The sequence below is a fragment of the Musca domestica genome, unplaced genomic scaffold, assembly GCF_030504385.1.
Source record: "Musca domestica strain aabys unplaced genomic scaffold, Musca_domestica.polishedcontigs.V.1.1 16, whole genome shotgun sequence".
In the NCBI taxonomy this organism is placed as follows: Eukaryota; Metazoa; Arthropoda; class Insecta; order Diptera; family Muscidae; genus Musca; species Musca domestica.
Genome location: NW_026712219.1, coordinates 3,616,864 through 3,635,896, shown reverse-complemented (window position 1 = coordinate 3,635,896; position 19,033 = coordinate 3,616,864). Strand labels below are relative to the sequence as shown.

The 19,033-nt window shown below is 35.3% G+C and overlaps 1 protein-coding gene across 1 annotated transcript; it reads left to right on the top strand.

Annotated features, from left to right (window-relative positions):
- Nucleotides 1-2,477: 2,477 nt before the first annotated feature.
- On the top strand, nt 2,478-17,043 carry LOC131801385 (antichymotrypsin-2-like). The gene is made up of 6 exons (XM_059120002.1): nt 2,478-2,532; nt 7,250-8,133; nt 15,445-15,496; nt 15,567-16,483; nt 16,542-16,680; nt 16,744-17,043. Exons 1-6 carry the CDS (start codon nt 2,523-2,525, stop codon nt 16,860-16,862), a joined length of 2,121 nt encoding a protein of 706 aa, XP_058975985.1. The 5' UTR covers nt 2,478-2,522; the 3' UTR covers nt 16,863-17,043.
- The last annotated feature ends 1,990 nt before the right edge of the window (nt 17,044-19,033 follow it).

Sequence of the window (19,033 nt, the reverse complement as noted above, 5' to 3'; positions counted from 1 at the left end):
CGCATATTCCACATTTTTAATCGCGCGACCGGATCAAAAAAGACTCGAATGTGATTAAAAATTTCAAAAAATGTTGACTGGGTAATGATTCCTATACACAGACATGTTTTTTACTCTGCACCATATAGAGGTAATGGTATTATGTCTTTATATTTAGGAAGATAGACCCATAGTTACTTTTGAGCATCTTCATATGTCAGTTCGTCCGTCCGTCTATCCATGTATTCTTGTGAAAAAATGCAAATCGCATTTGAGATGAAATTTCTCAAACAATATTTGTTTGGCCCAAGGACGAGCCTTATTGAAATTTGTGGCAATTGGTTAAAATTTTGATATAGCTCACATATATAATACTTTATCCAAATGTCCAATATAAGTCGAAATGACATGCATTTTGATACATTCAACCCGAATTCAGTCTAGAAGCAAGTACATCAAATATTTAGAAAATCGGATATAGATATAGCTATAGCTCTCATATATGTGTTTCATCCGAGTTGGGGCTTTATGTTCCTCACATGTGAAATATGCACTCCACAAGAATCAGACATCAGAAACCACTCGAAAGTACGCATGCCAAATTTTATCGAGATCGGTTCAGATTACGGTATAGCTCCCCTACATGTCTTTATCCGATATTAGGTTTATTTTTCACCTAATGTCTAATATCAGCTCTGGTCTTTAGACCAGTACTTCAAATTTGGTATAAATCGGTTAAGATATAGCAATAGCTGTAGCTCCTATACCTATATTTTATTCGATTTGGCGTTCCAGTCCCTCACACGGGTAATATGCACTTCACGACAATGATATTTGGTACCAGATATCAGATACAGCTCCGAAATAAGTGTTTCAAATTTTGTCAAGATCGTTTCAGATTAAGAAATAGCTCCTAGATAAATCTTCAACCGATTTTAGGTTAGTTGTGAACCAAATTGCTAATGTCAAATGGACTGAGTTTTCACATTTCCGGCGGAATTCAGCCTGGGAGACAGCGTTCAGATTTCGGTGAAAATCGGTTCAGATATAGCTATAGCTCTCATATATATGTTTCATCCGATTTGGTGTTAAAGTCCCTCTCATGCGTAATATGCACTCCTCAACAATGATATTTGATACCGGGCATCAGATATTGCTCGAAAATACCTCTACCAAATTTTATCGAGATCGGTTCAGAATTTTATATAGCTTCGATATACATCTTCATCCAAGTTTACAGTCAACATATTTTATTTTTATTTTATTGCTCTCCTCATATGTGTAATATCAGCGCAAATTGAACAGATTTTTTATATTCAACCGATCTTCATCATTTGGTGAAACTCCGTCCGATATATCTATTCCTCCAATAAATATTTTTTTAAAAATAGGCTTATAAAAGTCATATTATGCATTTTACAGCAATCTTATTTGGTTCATAGTTGGTATAATCTACTTCACTTAAATTCTAAATATAATTTTTTTTTGTTACGGGAGCTCTACTAAATACGCATAGTGGTATAGGGTATCATATGGTCGGCCCCGACCGACTTTTGACCTTTTCTTACTGGTTTGATAAAAAAAAACGTTTATCTATTTTACCTCTTAAATATTGTCCAATGACCTCTATATGTATTAGTGGCCTGTAGAGCAACAGCAAAATCAGCACAATTTTCTGTTTTTGATCCATTTCAATTTCTCTAGTGGAACTACAAAATCGAGAAATCATTCTGTTTCTGGCCTATTTCAGTTCCCTTTATATTTTGCGATCATCTCCAAAACCAATATGCTTTCATTCTGACCTTAACCCCACCTCCATGCAAAGTTTCGTAAGGATCGAAGCATAATTGCAGTTTGTTGGGTGATTAAAATTAAGCATGAACAGGGAGATGTACGCACACAAATAGAAATATATAAACTTGGTTCGGCTAGATAGACCATATGCAACATCTTATGTCTTGGACTAATATTTTGAGGGGTTACGAACTTTTTGGCCCAATCAAACTTATAATACCCCCAACACATACTATTGTATGGGACTAACATTAATTCCGAATCTAAACGAATCGACTGCACTAAGACGGTAGACAATAAGTAACTTCTAGATTTTATTGAAAGCCTGTATGATTACTGAGCTGAACTTTACTGTCAATCTCGGAACTCAAATTTTCCAGTGAATTAAAAGTTCGATCCGTTGGAAATTTTTCGCCCATGCCAAAACTGAAAATTTGTGCCAAAGGTAATGCAAAATACTAGTTAGTGTTTTTGGAATTCCCATAAATTAATCGACACTACAAACAGCTGTTTGAAACATGACAACAACCTCTCGAAATAATTTCAAATTTCACATTTTATTCAAATATTTAATTAGGGTGCACAAATACTTTTGTTTTCATGGCAAGTGTTTCTTTGTTATTTTTTTTTTTTCAAACAGATCGATCGAGTGCAGATCTTAAGTAAATACAGCTGTATGATTTGTTTTTTGGAATACCTTACTATTTCTTTGGCATTTATTGTTCAATTTCTTTGCTGAATTTGTCGAAATGGGAACGGGTGAGTGCAATTAATTATTTTTATATTATAAATGTTAAATATTTTATGAAGAAAACATTTTAAATTTAAAAAAAGAGAGAAAAATGTCCGTATTCCAACTCTATGTTCAATGATAAATTCTATAACTTTTCTAAATTTCAGCAATGTGCTGAGGTGCAAATAAAAAAATTAAATCTAATGATTCAGACAATTTCGTTAAGAAATCGAAAAAAACGATTATTAACAATCTTTTTACAGTATACGAAGTTCTAATACGGAATTTTAAACAATTTCCTTTGGTGATGTAGTAAAAATCGTCATAGTACGAAATATCCGAAGATGTCGTTATACGTTACTACTTTGATTTCCGATATCAGTTGAATATTTATACCCTACACCACAAGGTTGTCAGGGAAGTACGTCATTGTGCATTTGTTTGTAACAGGCAAAAGGAGACGAGATAGACCCATAGTTCCTTTTGATAATCTGCATAGAATCACATTCTGAGTCGATTTATGCATGTCCGTCCGTCCGTCTGTCCATGTGTGTTTTGTACAGTTCGCATTTATTACCCTATCCAGATGAAATTTTGCACAAATCATTTGTTTGGCCCAAGGACGAACCCTATTGAAATTGGAGTTAATCGGTCAAAATTTAGGTATAGCTCCCATATATATCTTCGTTCGATTTGCCTTTTATTTGCACATAGAACCAAATTAGGCCTAAAAATAAGTATGCCAAATTTGATCGAAATCGGTTCAAATATAGCTATAGCTCCCATATATATTGTTCATCCGATTTGTTATTTTTGTCCTCCGCAGCCGAAATAAGCACTCTGTAACAATAATATTTGGGGAAATATATCAAATACAGCTCCGAAAGACATTTGATAAATTTTATCGTGGTCAGTTTAGATTTGGATATAGCTCCCATACATAAGTTCGTCCGATTTACCTTATATTGTGCACCAAACGTCTAATATTTGTCCAAATGGGATGGAATTTGGCACTTACGACCGAATTGAGTCTAGAAGCTAGTATGCCAAATTTGTTGAAGATCGATTCAGATATAGCTATAGCTCCCATATATATTCTTCATCTGACATGTTATTTTTGTTACCCACAACCGTAATATGCACTCCGTAACAACTATTTTTGGAGAAATATATCAAATACAGCTCAGAAATATCTTTGCCAAATTGTATCGATATAGGTTCAGATTTGGATATAGCTCCCATGTATATCTTTATCCGATTTCAAATTAATTGTGCACCAAATGGGCAATACAAGTCCGAATTTAAAAGATACAAATGCTTCGGCATATTTTGTCCTTTGAACTTTAAATTATAATTATAATCATAGCGTGTATGAATAATTTTATCAAAATCATAAAAAATGTATTGAATTCAACATTAAAAGCCAAATTTAAAAAGATCAAAAAAAAAAAGAAAAACCAATTGAAAAAAGAAAAAAAAACTTCATCAACTTGTTTAATGATTTCTTATAGCAAATGTTTAAAGGTCCTTACGAAGTTTGTCAAAGGAAAGTACTATTATTTTGAAATTCGATTCAATTAATTTTTTTTCGATTTTTTCTCAATTTTTTCCCGATTTAAGAAATTTTGGCGGTCAGACCTTTTTTTGGTGATTTTTAACTATTTAGAAAAAATAATAATCCTTTAACTTTAATGTGACCGCATTAAATTATTTCGACATCATCTATTCCGTTTCGCCACCACATAATTGGGTACTACACTTCAATGTAACCCGCCTGCAATTTCAGTTCTCAAGAAATCGAGTCAATTAAATGAATTTGTATTAATGCTAGAATTCAAACATAAACAATTAAAAAAATTGTGAGTTTGGTCGGGACGAACTTTGAATACCCTCCACCATTTGGTACAAATCTGGCAATTTTCAAAAAAAAAAAAAAAAATCCATTAAAAATTCTGCTAAAATCTTAAAAATACCGAATGTAGCCATATATTAAGGTCTATACCACGACGTGAACCTGCATAGGCAACTTTTGCCATAAGCTATTATAATATTCAAATGCTTAATTTGAAATAAAATCTGTTTATAATGCAGCTAAAATAAATAAAATACCGAATATAGGGAGGTACAATACGTGGACCTGCACAGACCATTTTCTGGCTTAGTAGTATCCATTACGAACATCAAATACAACGTTTGAAATAATTCCGGTATATAATATCGTTAAAATCATCCAAATACCAAATTTCGAGTGTACTGTTATATGGGGCTATACCAAAACGTGGACCTACAGGGTCCATTTTCAATACCAAAAGTCCTGCAGACATAACACATTTGAGTAAATTGTTATCAACTTACTTCATTTCCTTTAAGAATATATATATACTTTGTGGGATCTAATATGTATATTTCGCGGTGTTCCAAACGGAATGACAAACTTAATATACCCTCCATACTATGGTGGAGGGTATCAAAAAACACTACAAATGTACCTTATTTTTTTTTAAATTTTCTTGAATGAAAGCAAAATATGTCGGAAATAGCATCAAATTTTAGAATAAGTTTAGATTTGTTCGAATTGGTCACCTATGGGACGAATTATGGCCTTCAAACGGCCAATAAAGCCATCACACGCTGGCCGTATGTTGTTCTGCAGTATTTTGGCCCATTTCCAGCGAAGCGCTTGCTTGAGGTGATCGACACTTTGGTATTTTTTAGTGTCAACCTTGCTTTCCAAAATACTCGAAACACAATAGTCGAACGGATTGGTATGCGGAGACTTTAGTGGGCATTGTGCGCTGGAAATGAAGCGAGGAACATCATTTTGTAACCATTCCTGGGTTTCGCGAGCTGAGTGCGATTGTGGTGAATTCTGTTGGAATGTCCAGGGTCTGTGACCAAAATGTTTGGCTTTACACACCCTCCAGAATATTTTCGCGATAATATTCGGCATTTATTCTGATGCCACGGTCGATTAATACGAGCTGCCGGCGCTTGAGTTCTGGTGGCCAACCGAAGGTGCACATTTTCAGCTGACCTCTTTAGCAAGTAATCACGGTGATTTTGTTTGTTTATAAACTGCTGGACAACGAATGTTTTCTCATCGGAGAAAACCAAATTCGGCAGTTCGGCCAAGCGAAGTAACTCTAAAGCTCTTTTGAGTCTGTTATCTTTCTGTTGAGGTGTAAGTTCCTGCACTTTTTTGAATTTCAATGGCTTTATCCCGAGCTCATTTTTCAATTTTTGCCGAATGGAATATTGCGATATGTTCAGCTCACGAGCCATTTTTCGGCCACTGCGACGCGGGTTTCGATCAAGTCCCTTCTTTACTTTTTGAACCATTTCTGCTGATGTTGCTGTTTTCTTCCGTCCACTTCCTTGACGTCGGACTACGCTACCAGTATCTCGGTAGCGAGCGATAAATACTGAAAATGATTTAAATACTGAAATGCTCCAACAATAGCCACTTGTTGTTTTCCAGCCAAATATGAAGAAATCGTGTAATTTATCACGCATAACTTTTTTCTGGAAAATTCTCACCAAAATAAGTATAAAATAAAAAAAAAATAATACTGGTCACTGGAATAATTTTAACAGCTGTCGGACGAGTGGCTTAGAAATGACAGCAGTATGAAGTTGGTTGCAGTTTTTTTTATCTCAACCTGTGTATATTTCATCCGATTTGGTGTTTAAGTTCCCCACTATATGCACTCCACAAGAACGACATTTGGTACCAGATATCATATACAGCTTAGGAATAACTCCGCCAAATGTTATCAAGAATGGCCTCTTGGCAGAAAAGAAAAAACGTCTAAAAAAATCCCATAAAAATATCTCTCTAAAGATGAAAATATTGGTTTTGTAAAATTTTCTCATATTTTTTCAATTTTGTCATATTTTTGGCATATTTTCATTTTGAATTAAACATTTGGTAATATTTCTACAGCTAACAAAACTAAGTAGTTAGGATATCAGGATATCATATACAGATCGCATTTATGGCCCGATCTTTACGAAATTTTGCATGGGGATAAGATGAGGGTCAGAATAGAAGCCTACTCTTTTTGGAGATGATCGCCATATATTTAGGGGTTGAAATGGACCAAAAAACTGCAAAATTTGTCAGCAGGTCGTAATTATCGCCCGATCCTCACGCACATTTAGATGGGGGTTACCGGACATTGCAAAAGCCAAGCAGTTTTGGATGGCCATCCCAAAAATATTCAATGTGTGAAATAGTTTGCCAACTTTTGTAGACAAAAAACGAAAATGTCCATTCCGGTGACTTTTGGAGAATTCACAAATACAGGAAAGACGCACTTCTGACTATTTCGTTAACGCTGATTTCGTTGAAGAATACAGTCAAATGCGTGTATCTCATATAGATGCGTTTCAGTCAAAAACCAATAATAAATGTTAATCTTTTGCCACTTCTGAGAGATTATAGGTCTTTGGGAAATATTGGTTCCAGATCTAGGAAGACCATTTACGTGCAACATCTACCAATAAATTGGAAATGAACAAATTAGTTAAAGTTGCTATTATTCGAAAATTAGAGAACGGAACCTGATGGTTTTCTTTTATTATTTGTCACAATATATTGTGGAATTCTTTCGAGTTTCTCGCCTATATAAACTGTATCGTTTATTATAGTGTTGTAGGGTATTCAACGGTCGACCCCGCTCGACTGTAGCCATTGCTTACTTGTTTTTTTATTAACATCTATATATTCCTTTGTATTTTCAGTAAAAACCTTTACAACTACGTTTGTAGTTGCTTTGTTATATACAATAACAACTGCAACGGAAAACATTGGAAGCAGCTTGTTAAAAGATTTAGTGCCATCAGGCTATGATAAAAATGTCATCGTGTCACCCTTTTCGGCTGAGACATGCCTGGCCATGATACGCATGGGAGCTGAAGGAAAAACTGCCCAAGAGTTAGATAATATCCTGAATTTAGGCAAATTTGTTTTAAACGTTTTGCCGGATAATTATCACAACGAATTGGCGAAGTACGTTAAAGCCGAACATTTTAAATTTGCCAACAAAATCTATGTGAAAAATGGTCAATCCATAAATGAGGATTTCAAAACATTGCTCGCCGGTAAATACTTTTCATCAGCTGAGAACATGGATTTCACTCAAACGGAAAAGACAGCCGAGGCCATCAACGAATGGGTTGCCTCAACGACAGGAAATACAATCAACAATTTGGAAGAAAATCTACAACCCAACACAGATCTGCTTCTAGTGAGCTCAGTTAATTTCAATGGTCCTTGGAAGACTGGATTCAATGCGAATTGGACGAAGCCAGATAAATTCTATGTTGATGAAGATGATAATTTTGTCATGGTGCCAATGATGAAAGTTCGTTCTTATTTTCGCTATGGCAGACAAGCGGCAATGAATGCTGGTGCCATACTGTTGCCATATCGCGATGCGGGTCTATCGATGTTGGTGGTGGTGCCATTTAGAGCTGACGGCTTGGATAAAGTTTTGACAACAATGAAATCGATGGATATGCCAACGTTTATTGAAACTAAAGTTTTTCAAAGGAAGAATATCGAATTTCGTATGCCGAAATTTAAAATGGATGTTACAGTCAACTTAAAGGATAGCCTTAAAAACGTGAGTATATATTCAAGGACAATGTAATACAATCCATCGCGAGACGAATTCAGACCATAGTCTACTGTTATAAGAAAATTTAATTTTCTAAAATGCATTTGGTTGTTATTTATTGTATAAGAAATAAATTCGGTTGAGGAATCACCCTTAGGAATGAACCTCTATTAATCTAAAAAGGATTCTGGAAAAATATGTTTTTTTAAAAAGCATAATAATTTACAACGCATTAATTATTTGTGTAATGTATGGATCAATTTTTTTTTAAATATTTGTAATTATACCCTCCACTATAGAATGGAGGGTATAAAAAATTTGTCATTCCATTTTTATTACCTCAAAATATGCATTTTAGACCCCACAAAGTATATATATATTCTTGATCAGCATAAAATTCTATGTCGATTTAGCGACGTCCGCACCCTTATAACGGTACCTCCCGATATTCGGTACGTTGATGATTTCAGCGACATTATTTACCGGAATTGTTTCAAACTTTGTATTTGAGATTCGAAAGCTTAAGACAGAAAATCGTCTATGCAGGTCCATTTTTTACCGGAATCATTTCAAATTTGGTATTTGAAGTTCGTAATGGATACTACAGTATATGACAGGAGATTGTCTGTGCAGGTTCACGTCTTCGTATAGCCCCCATATAATGATACCTCCCGATATTTGGTATTTGGATGAATTTAGCGAAATTATTCACAGGAACTGTTTCAAATTTGGCATTTGAAGTTCGCAATGAATACTACAGCCTAAGACAAAACAAGTAAGTTCGGCCGGGCCGAGCTTTGAATACCCTCCACCATTTGGTACAAATTTGGAAATTTTCAAAAAAATAAAATCCGTTACAAATTCTGTTAAAATCTTAAAAATACCAAATGTAGCCGTATATTAAGGTGTGTACGATGACTTGGACCTGCATAGGCAACTTTTGTCACAAGCTATTATAATATTCAAATGCGAAACTTGAAAAAAATCTGTTTATAACTAAAATCATCAAAATTCCGAATAAAGGGAGGAACCACGGGAGTTGTAAAACGTGGACTTGCACAGACTATATTTTGAAACAATTCCTGTAAATAATGTCTCTAAAATCACCAGAATACCGAATATCGGGAGGTACCGCTATATTGGGGCTATACGAAGAAGTGGACCTACATGGCCCGTTTTCTGTTTTAAGCTGTAGTATCTGTACCGAACTTCAAATACCAAATTTGAAACAATTCCGGTAAATAATGTCGCTAAAATTATCAGAATACTGAATATCGGGGGTACCGTTATATGGGGGCTATACGAAGAAGTGAACCTACATGGCCCAATTTCTGTTTTATGCTGTAGTGTTTATTACGAACTTCAAATACATGGCCCGCTTTCAGACATAATACACATTTGAGTAAAATTTTATTAACCTACTTCATTTCATTCGAAAGCTAGAGTGATTTCCACAGACGGACAGACCGACGGACATGGATAAATCGACATAGAATTTTATGCTTGGTGGGGTCTAAAATGTATATTTCCAGGTATTACAAACGGAATGACAAACTTAATATACCCTCCATACTAGCGTGGAGGGTATAAAAAATATCTTTGCAAGTCTACGTCTTCGTATTTCCCCCATATAACCTCCCGATATTTGGTATTTTGATGATTTTGGTGACATTATTCATCGGAATTGTTTCATATTTAATATTTGAAGTTCGTAATGGATACTGCAGCCTAAGGCAGAAAATTGTCTGTGCAGGTGCACATTTTGGTATAGCGCCTGTATAAAAGTACCTCCCTATATTTGGTATTTTCATGATTTTAACTACATTATTTATCGATGTTTGTTTCAAGTTCCGCATTTGTGTATTGTAATGGCTTATGACAGAAGTTGCCTATGTAGGTCTACGTCGTCGTTTAGACATTTGGTATTTTTAAGATTTTAACAGAATTTTTAATTTTTATTATTTTTTTTTCTTTTTGAAAAGTGCCAAATTCGTTCCAAATGGTGGAGGGTATTTAAAATTCGGCCCGACCGAATTTACAGCTATTTTACTTGTAATTTTTATTTTTATATTTTTTTGTAGCTGGGTATGATAAACATTTTTGAAGGTGCTAATTTCGGCAAGATGTTGACATCCTCTGAACCTATACGTGTAACCGATATAATTCAACAAATAAATCTGGAAGTTGGTGAAGAAGGAGATCCAACTTCTCCCATATTGAGTAAGTTAAGAAATCGTATTAATATCCCTTCCATTGTTTTTAATGCCTCTTTTTCTTTAGCTTCGGATCATTACACCCGCAATAATCCATTCTTCAGATTCAGTGCCGATGGACCGTTTTATTATGCCATTCTAAATAAGGCATACAAACCTTTAATTGAAGGTGTATTTGTTGGAGCCTAATTCAGATGTAATCATATTAATTTCAAAGTTTTGATATATATTCATATCAAAAAATATATGTATGTGTATTTTATGACGAGCTTTATGTGTAAATTGATCTATAGTCGTGCGGGGCCGATTATGAGATACCCTACAACACCACAATATGATAGAAGCCCCCTACTGTCCAAATCCATTTTTGAAGATTTCGTTTTTTATTAAATCATGCTGTTAGTTGTTGTGGTCCATCTACAGCTGAATAAATTCCAATGGTCATCCAAAATGCTAGACTTTTTTCCTGTCCTTAACTCTCTTCTCTGGCGTGTCGGTTGGCTTCAATTCTGTGATCAATAACATTTTTCTGTTTTTGGTTCATTTGAACCCCTTAAATATTTTGCAATCATCTCCAAAAACAAGAGGCCCCTCTGTATTTCCAAATCTAGACTCATCTATATGATATTCTCGTGTACGATATTTCGCTATAATCGTCCACGAAATCAGCATAAAAAAGCCGGAAGTTCGCCTTTTATGTATTTCGGATATCGCCTATAAATAATGTTGGTATTTTTTCACACAAAGGTAGTGGTCCATTCTATCCTCTGTCCTAAATCTAACTTCATGCGAGATTTCGCATCTTATGGTTTCTATTTGTGACCTTTATAATGGCTGCAAAATCAGAAATATGTTTAGTTGTTGGTCCATTTCAACCCCTAAATATATTGCGGACATCTTTGAAAGCAATAGGCCAGCCCTTCTGAGTCTAGTAACAATTTTTGAAAATTTTCGTGAGGATCGGACGATTATTGCAATCTGTATATAATAACCCCAACCTGTGTTGTAAGTTGAAAAATATACACTTCAATATTATAAGTCAAATTGAAAAAATCGCATGCGATAAAAAATACAAAAAATGTCTCAAAATACTACAAAACCTATATTATCATCATTATTGGCATTTTTTTACGCAATTTTTTTAGAATTTATACTTTTATGCCAAGAGGGCATTCTGAATTGACAAAAATCGGTCCGGCTATTCTTGAGATATAAGCATTCTAGCTAATATCCCCTTCCTTTGTATATATACATTGTATATATTTCGCTATATATCCGATATATTTACTATCGGCAACGGTCAGAATTGACCTGTTCCTCTATTTGTGATTTCGCTGGGATTAAAAATATTCGCGGTTTGATGGAAAATGTGACCTTTATTTTGCCCAAATGTTATGGCCTATTTCACCCCCTAAATATTACCAGATGACCATCAAAATTGGAAGGCTTCTGCCCAGCCCTAAGCTCTAGCTCCATGCTAACTTCCATGAACCTCAAATTTGGAATTAAATTTGGAAAGAGTTCAAACAATTTAATAAATGATACATATTTAGTATTCGTACATTCAATGCTAAATTTGTATCATTTATTAAATTGAGTTAGATATCTGATTTTTGGTATTGTGGTCAGAATCGGTGTGCAATGTTGACATATGGAGATGGTTTTGAAAATACTTACCGTAGATGTACGAAAAGTACTCACATATGAATAATGATCCATATTCGTGTATAGGGCTGAGATATGAAGTGGATTTTGAAATGAATACATTGCTCAACAAAAAGACGAAGTGGTACTAACGGCGGAAGTTAGAATTTTGCTCGAGGATCAATTTTGGTATGTAGACATGTAGAATTTTGCACTAAAAGAGTGCGAAAAGTACCAAAATGTTCTAAAAATGTAATGCAATTACTGGTGGTATCTGTGTTTGAGATTTGCGGGTGGTTTGAAAATGTGTCTTTTATATATGTACGCAAAGTACTAAATGGTACTACATTTAGTAATGGGTGAAGGAATAGGGCCGGAATCCTCAATATTGATTTTCAGGTCTCTATTTATTTCGGGAGAAATGGAAAATGTATACTACTTGGCCACAGAGTGGTCAACATGATATGTTTATTAAAAAAATGATTGTAGATGTAACCCCAAACTCTTCCGAAAATTTCAAAGCTCTGTATTAAATATTGGGGTACCTGGGGTATATGGCCACGGCTATAAAAAAGTTTCGCCTAAAAATCCAAACCGAATACTTTATCCACACGGTTTTCGCATAGTACAATTTTGAGAAAAGTTTCAGTGCATCGGATGGATGGTCAATTTTTTCGAAAATAAAAACCAGTAAGGAAAGCTCAAAAGTCGGGCGGGGCCGACTATATGATACCCTACACCACTATGCATATTTAGTAGAGCTCTCGTAAAAAGGTTTATACAGGGCATTTCAGAGCTCTATGAGGTATTTGGTACAAAATCGAAATCTATCTAATTCTATCGTGGATTTTACGAATCTCCAAATTTGACGTATTAGCTTCTAGACTGAATTCGGTCTTATGTACGAAAATTCAGGTGATTTGGGCTGATATTGCCCATTTAGTGCACAATTAACCTGAAATCGAATGAAACATATATATGGTTGCTATATCTATTCATATATATATGGTTGCTATATCGATTCTCACCAATTTCAATGGGGTTCGTCCTTGGGCAAAAAATATTGTTTGGAAAATTTCATCTCAATCGGATAATAAATGCGCCTGCATTTTGTTCACAAGAATACATGGACAGACGGACAGACGGACGGACGGACGGACAGACGGACTGATATGCATAAATCGACTCAGAAAGTGATTCTATGAAGGTTCTCAAAAGTGACTATGGGTCTATCTCGTTTCCTTCTCCATGTTGCAAACAACTGCACAAAGACATAATACCCTTACCACTATGTGGTGTAGGGTATAAAGACTCACAATGAAATCTGATCTATTAGATTAGAAACCAATATAATTTTTTAAACTTTTTATACCCTACAACACTATGTGTTGGGGGTATTATAAGTTTGATTGGGCCAAAAATTATGTAACACCACGAAATATTGGTTTCCCACATAGGAAAGTATATATGGATCATCCTAGCTCGCCGAGCTGAGTCGATCTAGCTATGTATGTCCGTCCGTCCGTCTGTCCGTCGGTCCATGTTAATTTGTAATCACTCTACAGGTCGCAATTATGGCCCGATCTTCACGAAATTTGGAATGGAGGTCGGGGTTGGGCCAAAATAGAACCCTATTTCTTTTTGAGATGATCGCCAAATGTTTAGGGGTTGAAATGGACCAAATACTGAAAAAATGTCGGATTTTGCAGTAGCTGTACAGGTCGCAATTATAGACCAATCGACGCGGAATTTCGCATGTAGCTAGAGTTTAGGACGGGGAAGAAGCCTACCAATTTGGGTGGTCATCGGATAATATTTAGCGGGTAAAATAGACCATATCTTTTGTGTTGAAAAAATTCATCATTTTTCATTAAACCGCGAATATTTTAAGTCCCGGCGAAATCACAAAGCCATGACAAGGTTACTCCTGATCTTTACATTGATGTTAACATCCAACAAAACGGATATATAGCAAAATATGTGCGATATATATGTCTATCAAAGAAGATATGCTTGAAAGATCCCTTATATGTCGAGAACGGCTGAACTGATTTCGACAGTTCTCATTAATTCAGAATGGCCTCTTGGCAGGAAAGAAAAAACGTCTAAAAAAATCGCATAAAAATATCTCTCTAAAGATGAAAATATTGGTTTTGTAACATTTTCTCATATTTTTTCAATTTTGTCATATTTTTGGCATATTTTCATTTTGAATTAAACATTTGGTTATATTTCTACAGCTAACAAAACTAAGTAGTTAGGATATCAGGATATCATATACAGATCTCATTTATGGCCCGATCCTAACGAAATTTTGCATGGGGATAAGATGAGGGTCGGAATAAAAGCCTACTCTTTTTGGAGATGATCGCCATATATTTAGGGGTTGAAATGGACCAAACAACTGCAAAATTGTCGGCAGGTCGTAATTATCGCCCGATCCTCACGCACATTTGAATGGGGGTTACAGGACATTGCAAAAGCCAAGCAGTTTTGGATGGCCATCCAAAAATATTCAATGTGTGAAGGAGTTTGCCAACTTTTGTAGACAAAATACGAAAATGTCCATTCCAGAGACTTTTTCGAGAATTCACAAATACAGGAAAGACGCACTTCTGACAATTTCGTTAACGAATATAGTCAAATGTCTGTATCTCATATAGATGCGTTTCAGTCAAAAACCAATAATAAATGTTAATCTTTTGCCACTTCTGAGAGATTATAGGTCTTTGGGAAATATTTGTTCCAGATCTAGCAAGACCATTTACGTGCAACATCTTCCAATAAATTGGAAATGAGCAAATTAGTTGCTATTATTCGAAAATTAGAAACTAAAACCTGATGCTTTTCTTCTATTATTTGTCACATATCTCGCCTATATAAACTGTATCGTTTATTATAGTGTTGTAGGGTATTCAACGGTCGGCCCCGCTCGACTGTAGCCTTTGCTTACTTGTTGATTATTTTTTCGTTGTATGGAATCATTGTGCTGTAGGAGAATTTTCTTCAGAAGATGTAACGATTAATTCATGGTACATTGAATATGAGGAAGAGTAGCAAACATGAGGAGAACTTAAAAATATACCTTCAATATTATGGTGGGTTGTATGAAAACAAACTACGTCATCCAATGCAAGTCAATAGAATTTCTCTTAGGAAACTTTTGGTATAGGTCAAAGTTTGGACTATATTTATGCACGCTCAGATAGCGTTTTTCCCCTGCAGTATCAAGCCAATTCAGAATTTTTAAAATCTATAAAATAAAAAAAAAAATGGCACAAAATACATTCGACCTCAATGCACCTAGAACAACAAATACTGTATTTGACAATCTTGAAGTAAAAACATTAGATTCAATTTTAAACAAAAAAAAAAAAAACTGATAATCAAATTCTGGCCTCTCTGATATAAATGAAGAGAATAGCTTATTTATATTCAAGCGAAAATAATATTTGTTTAGTTTCAACGCGGTCGTGAGTGGATAGAGCAAAGACAAAGAATGGGGCTGAAAGGTAAGACATACGCAAAACATGATGTTTTTTTCAGTAATTGCCCAAATCATAAGAATTACATTGATTTCAGGAAGTATAGCAATAATTTTAGGCACCTTGCTGCTATGCCTGTCCGGAACCTTAGCAGATTCCCAAGATTCGCTGAAATTCCATTCGAGTTTGGAGAATTTTAGCAAAGATATTTTCTCGGAAATCTATCAAAGGAACAGCGATAAAAGCATCATATTTTCACCATTTTCAATTCAAACCTGTTTGGCCATGGTGCGAATGGGGGCTGATGGAGAAACAGCCGCCGAGATGGATGATGGCCTCAGTTTGACAGGTCAACCGGTGGAAAAGGTAGTCGACAATTATCACACAATTCTATCGAAATATGATGATGGAAAAACCCTGAAAATTGCCAATAAAATCTATGTGGCCAAAGACTATGATCTGAAAGATACCTACAATAATGTTTTGACCAATAATTTTTACTCAGCGGTGGAAAATGTAGACTTCGGTCAAGGTGCAAAAACAGCCAAATTAATGAATTCTTGGGTTGAATCGAAAACTGATAACACTATCCATGATATTGTTAGCCCGACATCACTTACCACCGATACACGTCTTGTGCTCTTGAGTGCCATTTATTTCAAGGGCAACTGGGAGAAACCATTCGATTTGAAATACACCGAAGAGGAAGACTTCTATATCGATGATAAGAATACCGTTAAAGTCCAGATGATGTTCAAGTCCGGAATGATGTCTGCCAAGGAAATTTCTGAATTGGATGCCACTGCCATTCGTTTGCCTTACAGAGATTGTGATCTTTCCATGGTGATTATATTACCTAATGAGCGCAATGGTTTGCCTGATTTGGTGGAGAAATTGAAAACATTTTCATTGGCATCACTGGCCGGCCAAGGTCTGAGGAGAAGAGGGGTGCGCCTTTTCTTGCCCAAATTTAAGGCAGAATTTGAAGTGGTTCTTAATGAGCCTTTGAAAAAGGTGGGATATTTGACGACTTTCGTAAAAAGGATTTTCTTAGTTTTGTTTTCTTTTACAGCTGGGCATGAAGCAAATGTTCTCTCAGGCCAATTTGAGCAATATGCTCCAAGGAATTGAACCACTTCAGGTCTCGGAAGTTGTCCACAAAGCCTTCATTGATGTTAACGAAGTGGGTACCACTGCTGCTGGTGTTACAAGTATGAAGTCAAAATTTTCATTTGATATAAGAAAAATATTCAAATATTGTGTTTTTTTTTTAGAAATTGGAATTATGACCCGCACCAGACCTTTGGATTTCAAAGCCAATCATCCATTCTACTATGCCATAGTAAATGAGGATTCTGTTCCCCTCTTCCAGGGAACTTTTGTGGGAAAATAAAAAGATTATGTTTTCCAAAATTAAATCAAATAAATACCCTATTGTTATCAGAACATAAAACTGCTATGATTATCCTGATTAAACAGGATAAAAAGTATCAGCCGATTGTGCCAACAGATGTATACCCTCAGGCAATGTTCGATTATTGAAATATATTTTGACTTCTGTTATGATTATTCAACTTGTTGACCCTCTATGGAGTAGATTCCAATGAAATGGACCAAATTTGTCAATTTCGTATCGGACCTAAAAAAATATGATATACAAGGTAAGATAAAAAAAAAACTACAACAAAGTCAAACGCCATAATTTTTACCTTTTTTGTTTAAATTTTATTGAATGAAAACAAAAAATGTCGGAAATGGCATCACAATTTAAAATAAGTTTAGATTTGTTCGAGTTCTTTGGCACGAATTATGGCCTTCAAACGGCCAATGAAACCGTCACACGCTGCTCGAATGTTGCTCTGCGATATTTTAGCCCATTCCCGGCGAAATGATTTCTTGAGGTGATCGACACTTTGGTATTTTTTAGTGTCAACTTTGCTTTCCAAAATACTCCAGAAACAATTGTCCAACGGATTGGTATCCGGAGATTTTAGGGTCATTATGCGCTGGAAATGAAGCAAGGAACCTCATTTTGTAACCATTCGGCATTAATTCTGATGCCACGGTCAATTAATACGAGCGGAGAGCGACCATAGGCTGTTATGGCGGCCCACACCATCACCATGGCCGGCGCTTGAGTTCTGGTGGCCAATCGAAGGTGCACATTATCAGCTGACCTCTTTGGCAAGTAAACACAATCATTTTGTTTGTTTACAAACTGCTGGACAACGAATATTTTCTCATCGGAGAAAGCCAAATTCGGCAGTTCACCACTTTCGGCAAAGCGAAACAACTCGTTAGCTCTTTTGAGTCTATTTTCTTTCTGTTGCGGTGTAAGTTCTTACACTTTTTGGAATTTCAATGGCTTTACCCCGAGCTCATTTTTCAATATTTGCCAAATGGAATATTGCGATATGTTCTGCTCACGTAGGCCTACATTGCCCATTTTCGGTTTTATACTGTAGTATCCATTACAAACTTCAAATACCAATTTTGAAACAATTCCGGTAAATAATGTAGCTAAAATCATCAAAAAAACACACATATTGAGAGGTACTGTTAAATGGGGGCTATACGAAGACGTGGGCCTACATGGCTTATTTTCTGTTTTAGACTGTATGATTTTTAGACTGATGATTTTAGCGACATTATATACCGAAATTTTTTCAAATTTTGTATTTGGAGTTCGTAATAAATATTTCAGCCTATGACAGAAAATTGGCCATGTAGGCCCACGTCTTCGTATAGCCCACATATTACGGTACCTCCCGATATTCAGTATTTTGATGATTTTAGCGACATTATTTACCGGAATTGTTTCAAAATTGGTATTCGAAGTTCGTAATGGATACTACAGCCATGTAGGTCCACGCCTTTATATAGCCCTTATATAACAGCTCCCCCCGATATTCGGTATTTTGATGAATTTAGCGACATTATATACCGGAATTAATTCAAATTTTGTATTTGAAGTTCGTAATAGATACTACAGTCTATGCCAGAAAATTGTCTGTGCAGGCTTATGACAAAAGTTGCGTATGCAGGTCCACGTCGTCGTATAGGCCCTAATATACGTCTACATTCGGTATTTATAAGATTATAAAAGATTTTTTAATGGATTTTAATTATTTGAAAATTTCCAAATTTGTACCAAATGGTGGAGGGTATTCAAAGTTCGGCCCGGCCGAACTTACAGCTTTTTTTTTACTTGTTTTCAATTTAGTTCCGACTAGAATAAATTTTGTTTGGTACGAGAGATCTCATTTAGGCCCAAATTCTTACTTGAAATCGCTTCAAACTGAATTTCCTCTCAATGGTGTAGGGTTTTCCACAATATCATCAAATAATGAGTGTTTAACATAAATTAAATTTTGTTTCCCATTTGCTTCGTAAATTTTGCAGAATTTATTTCAATTTTACCAGAGCAAGAGAAATGCTCGCGACCTTAGTGCACCTAGAACAACAAATACATGAAAGACAATTTTATAATACTTTTAATAGATTCAGTTTCATCCACTTCAACTGATAACCAAGTATGGTCTATGAAATATAAATCAATCGAAT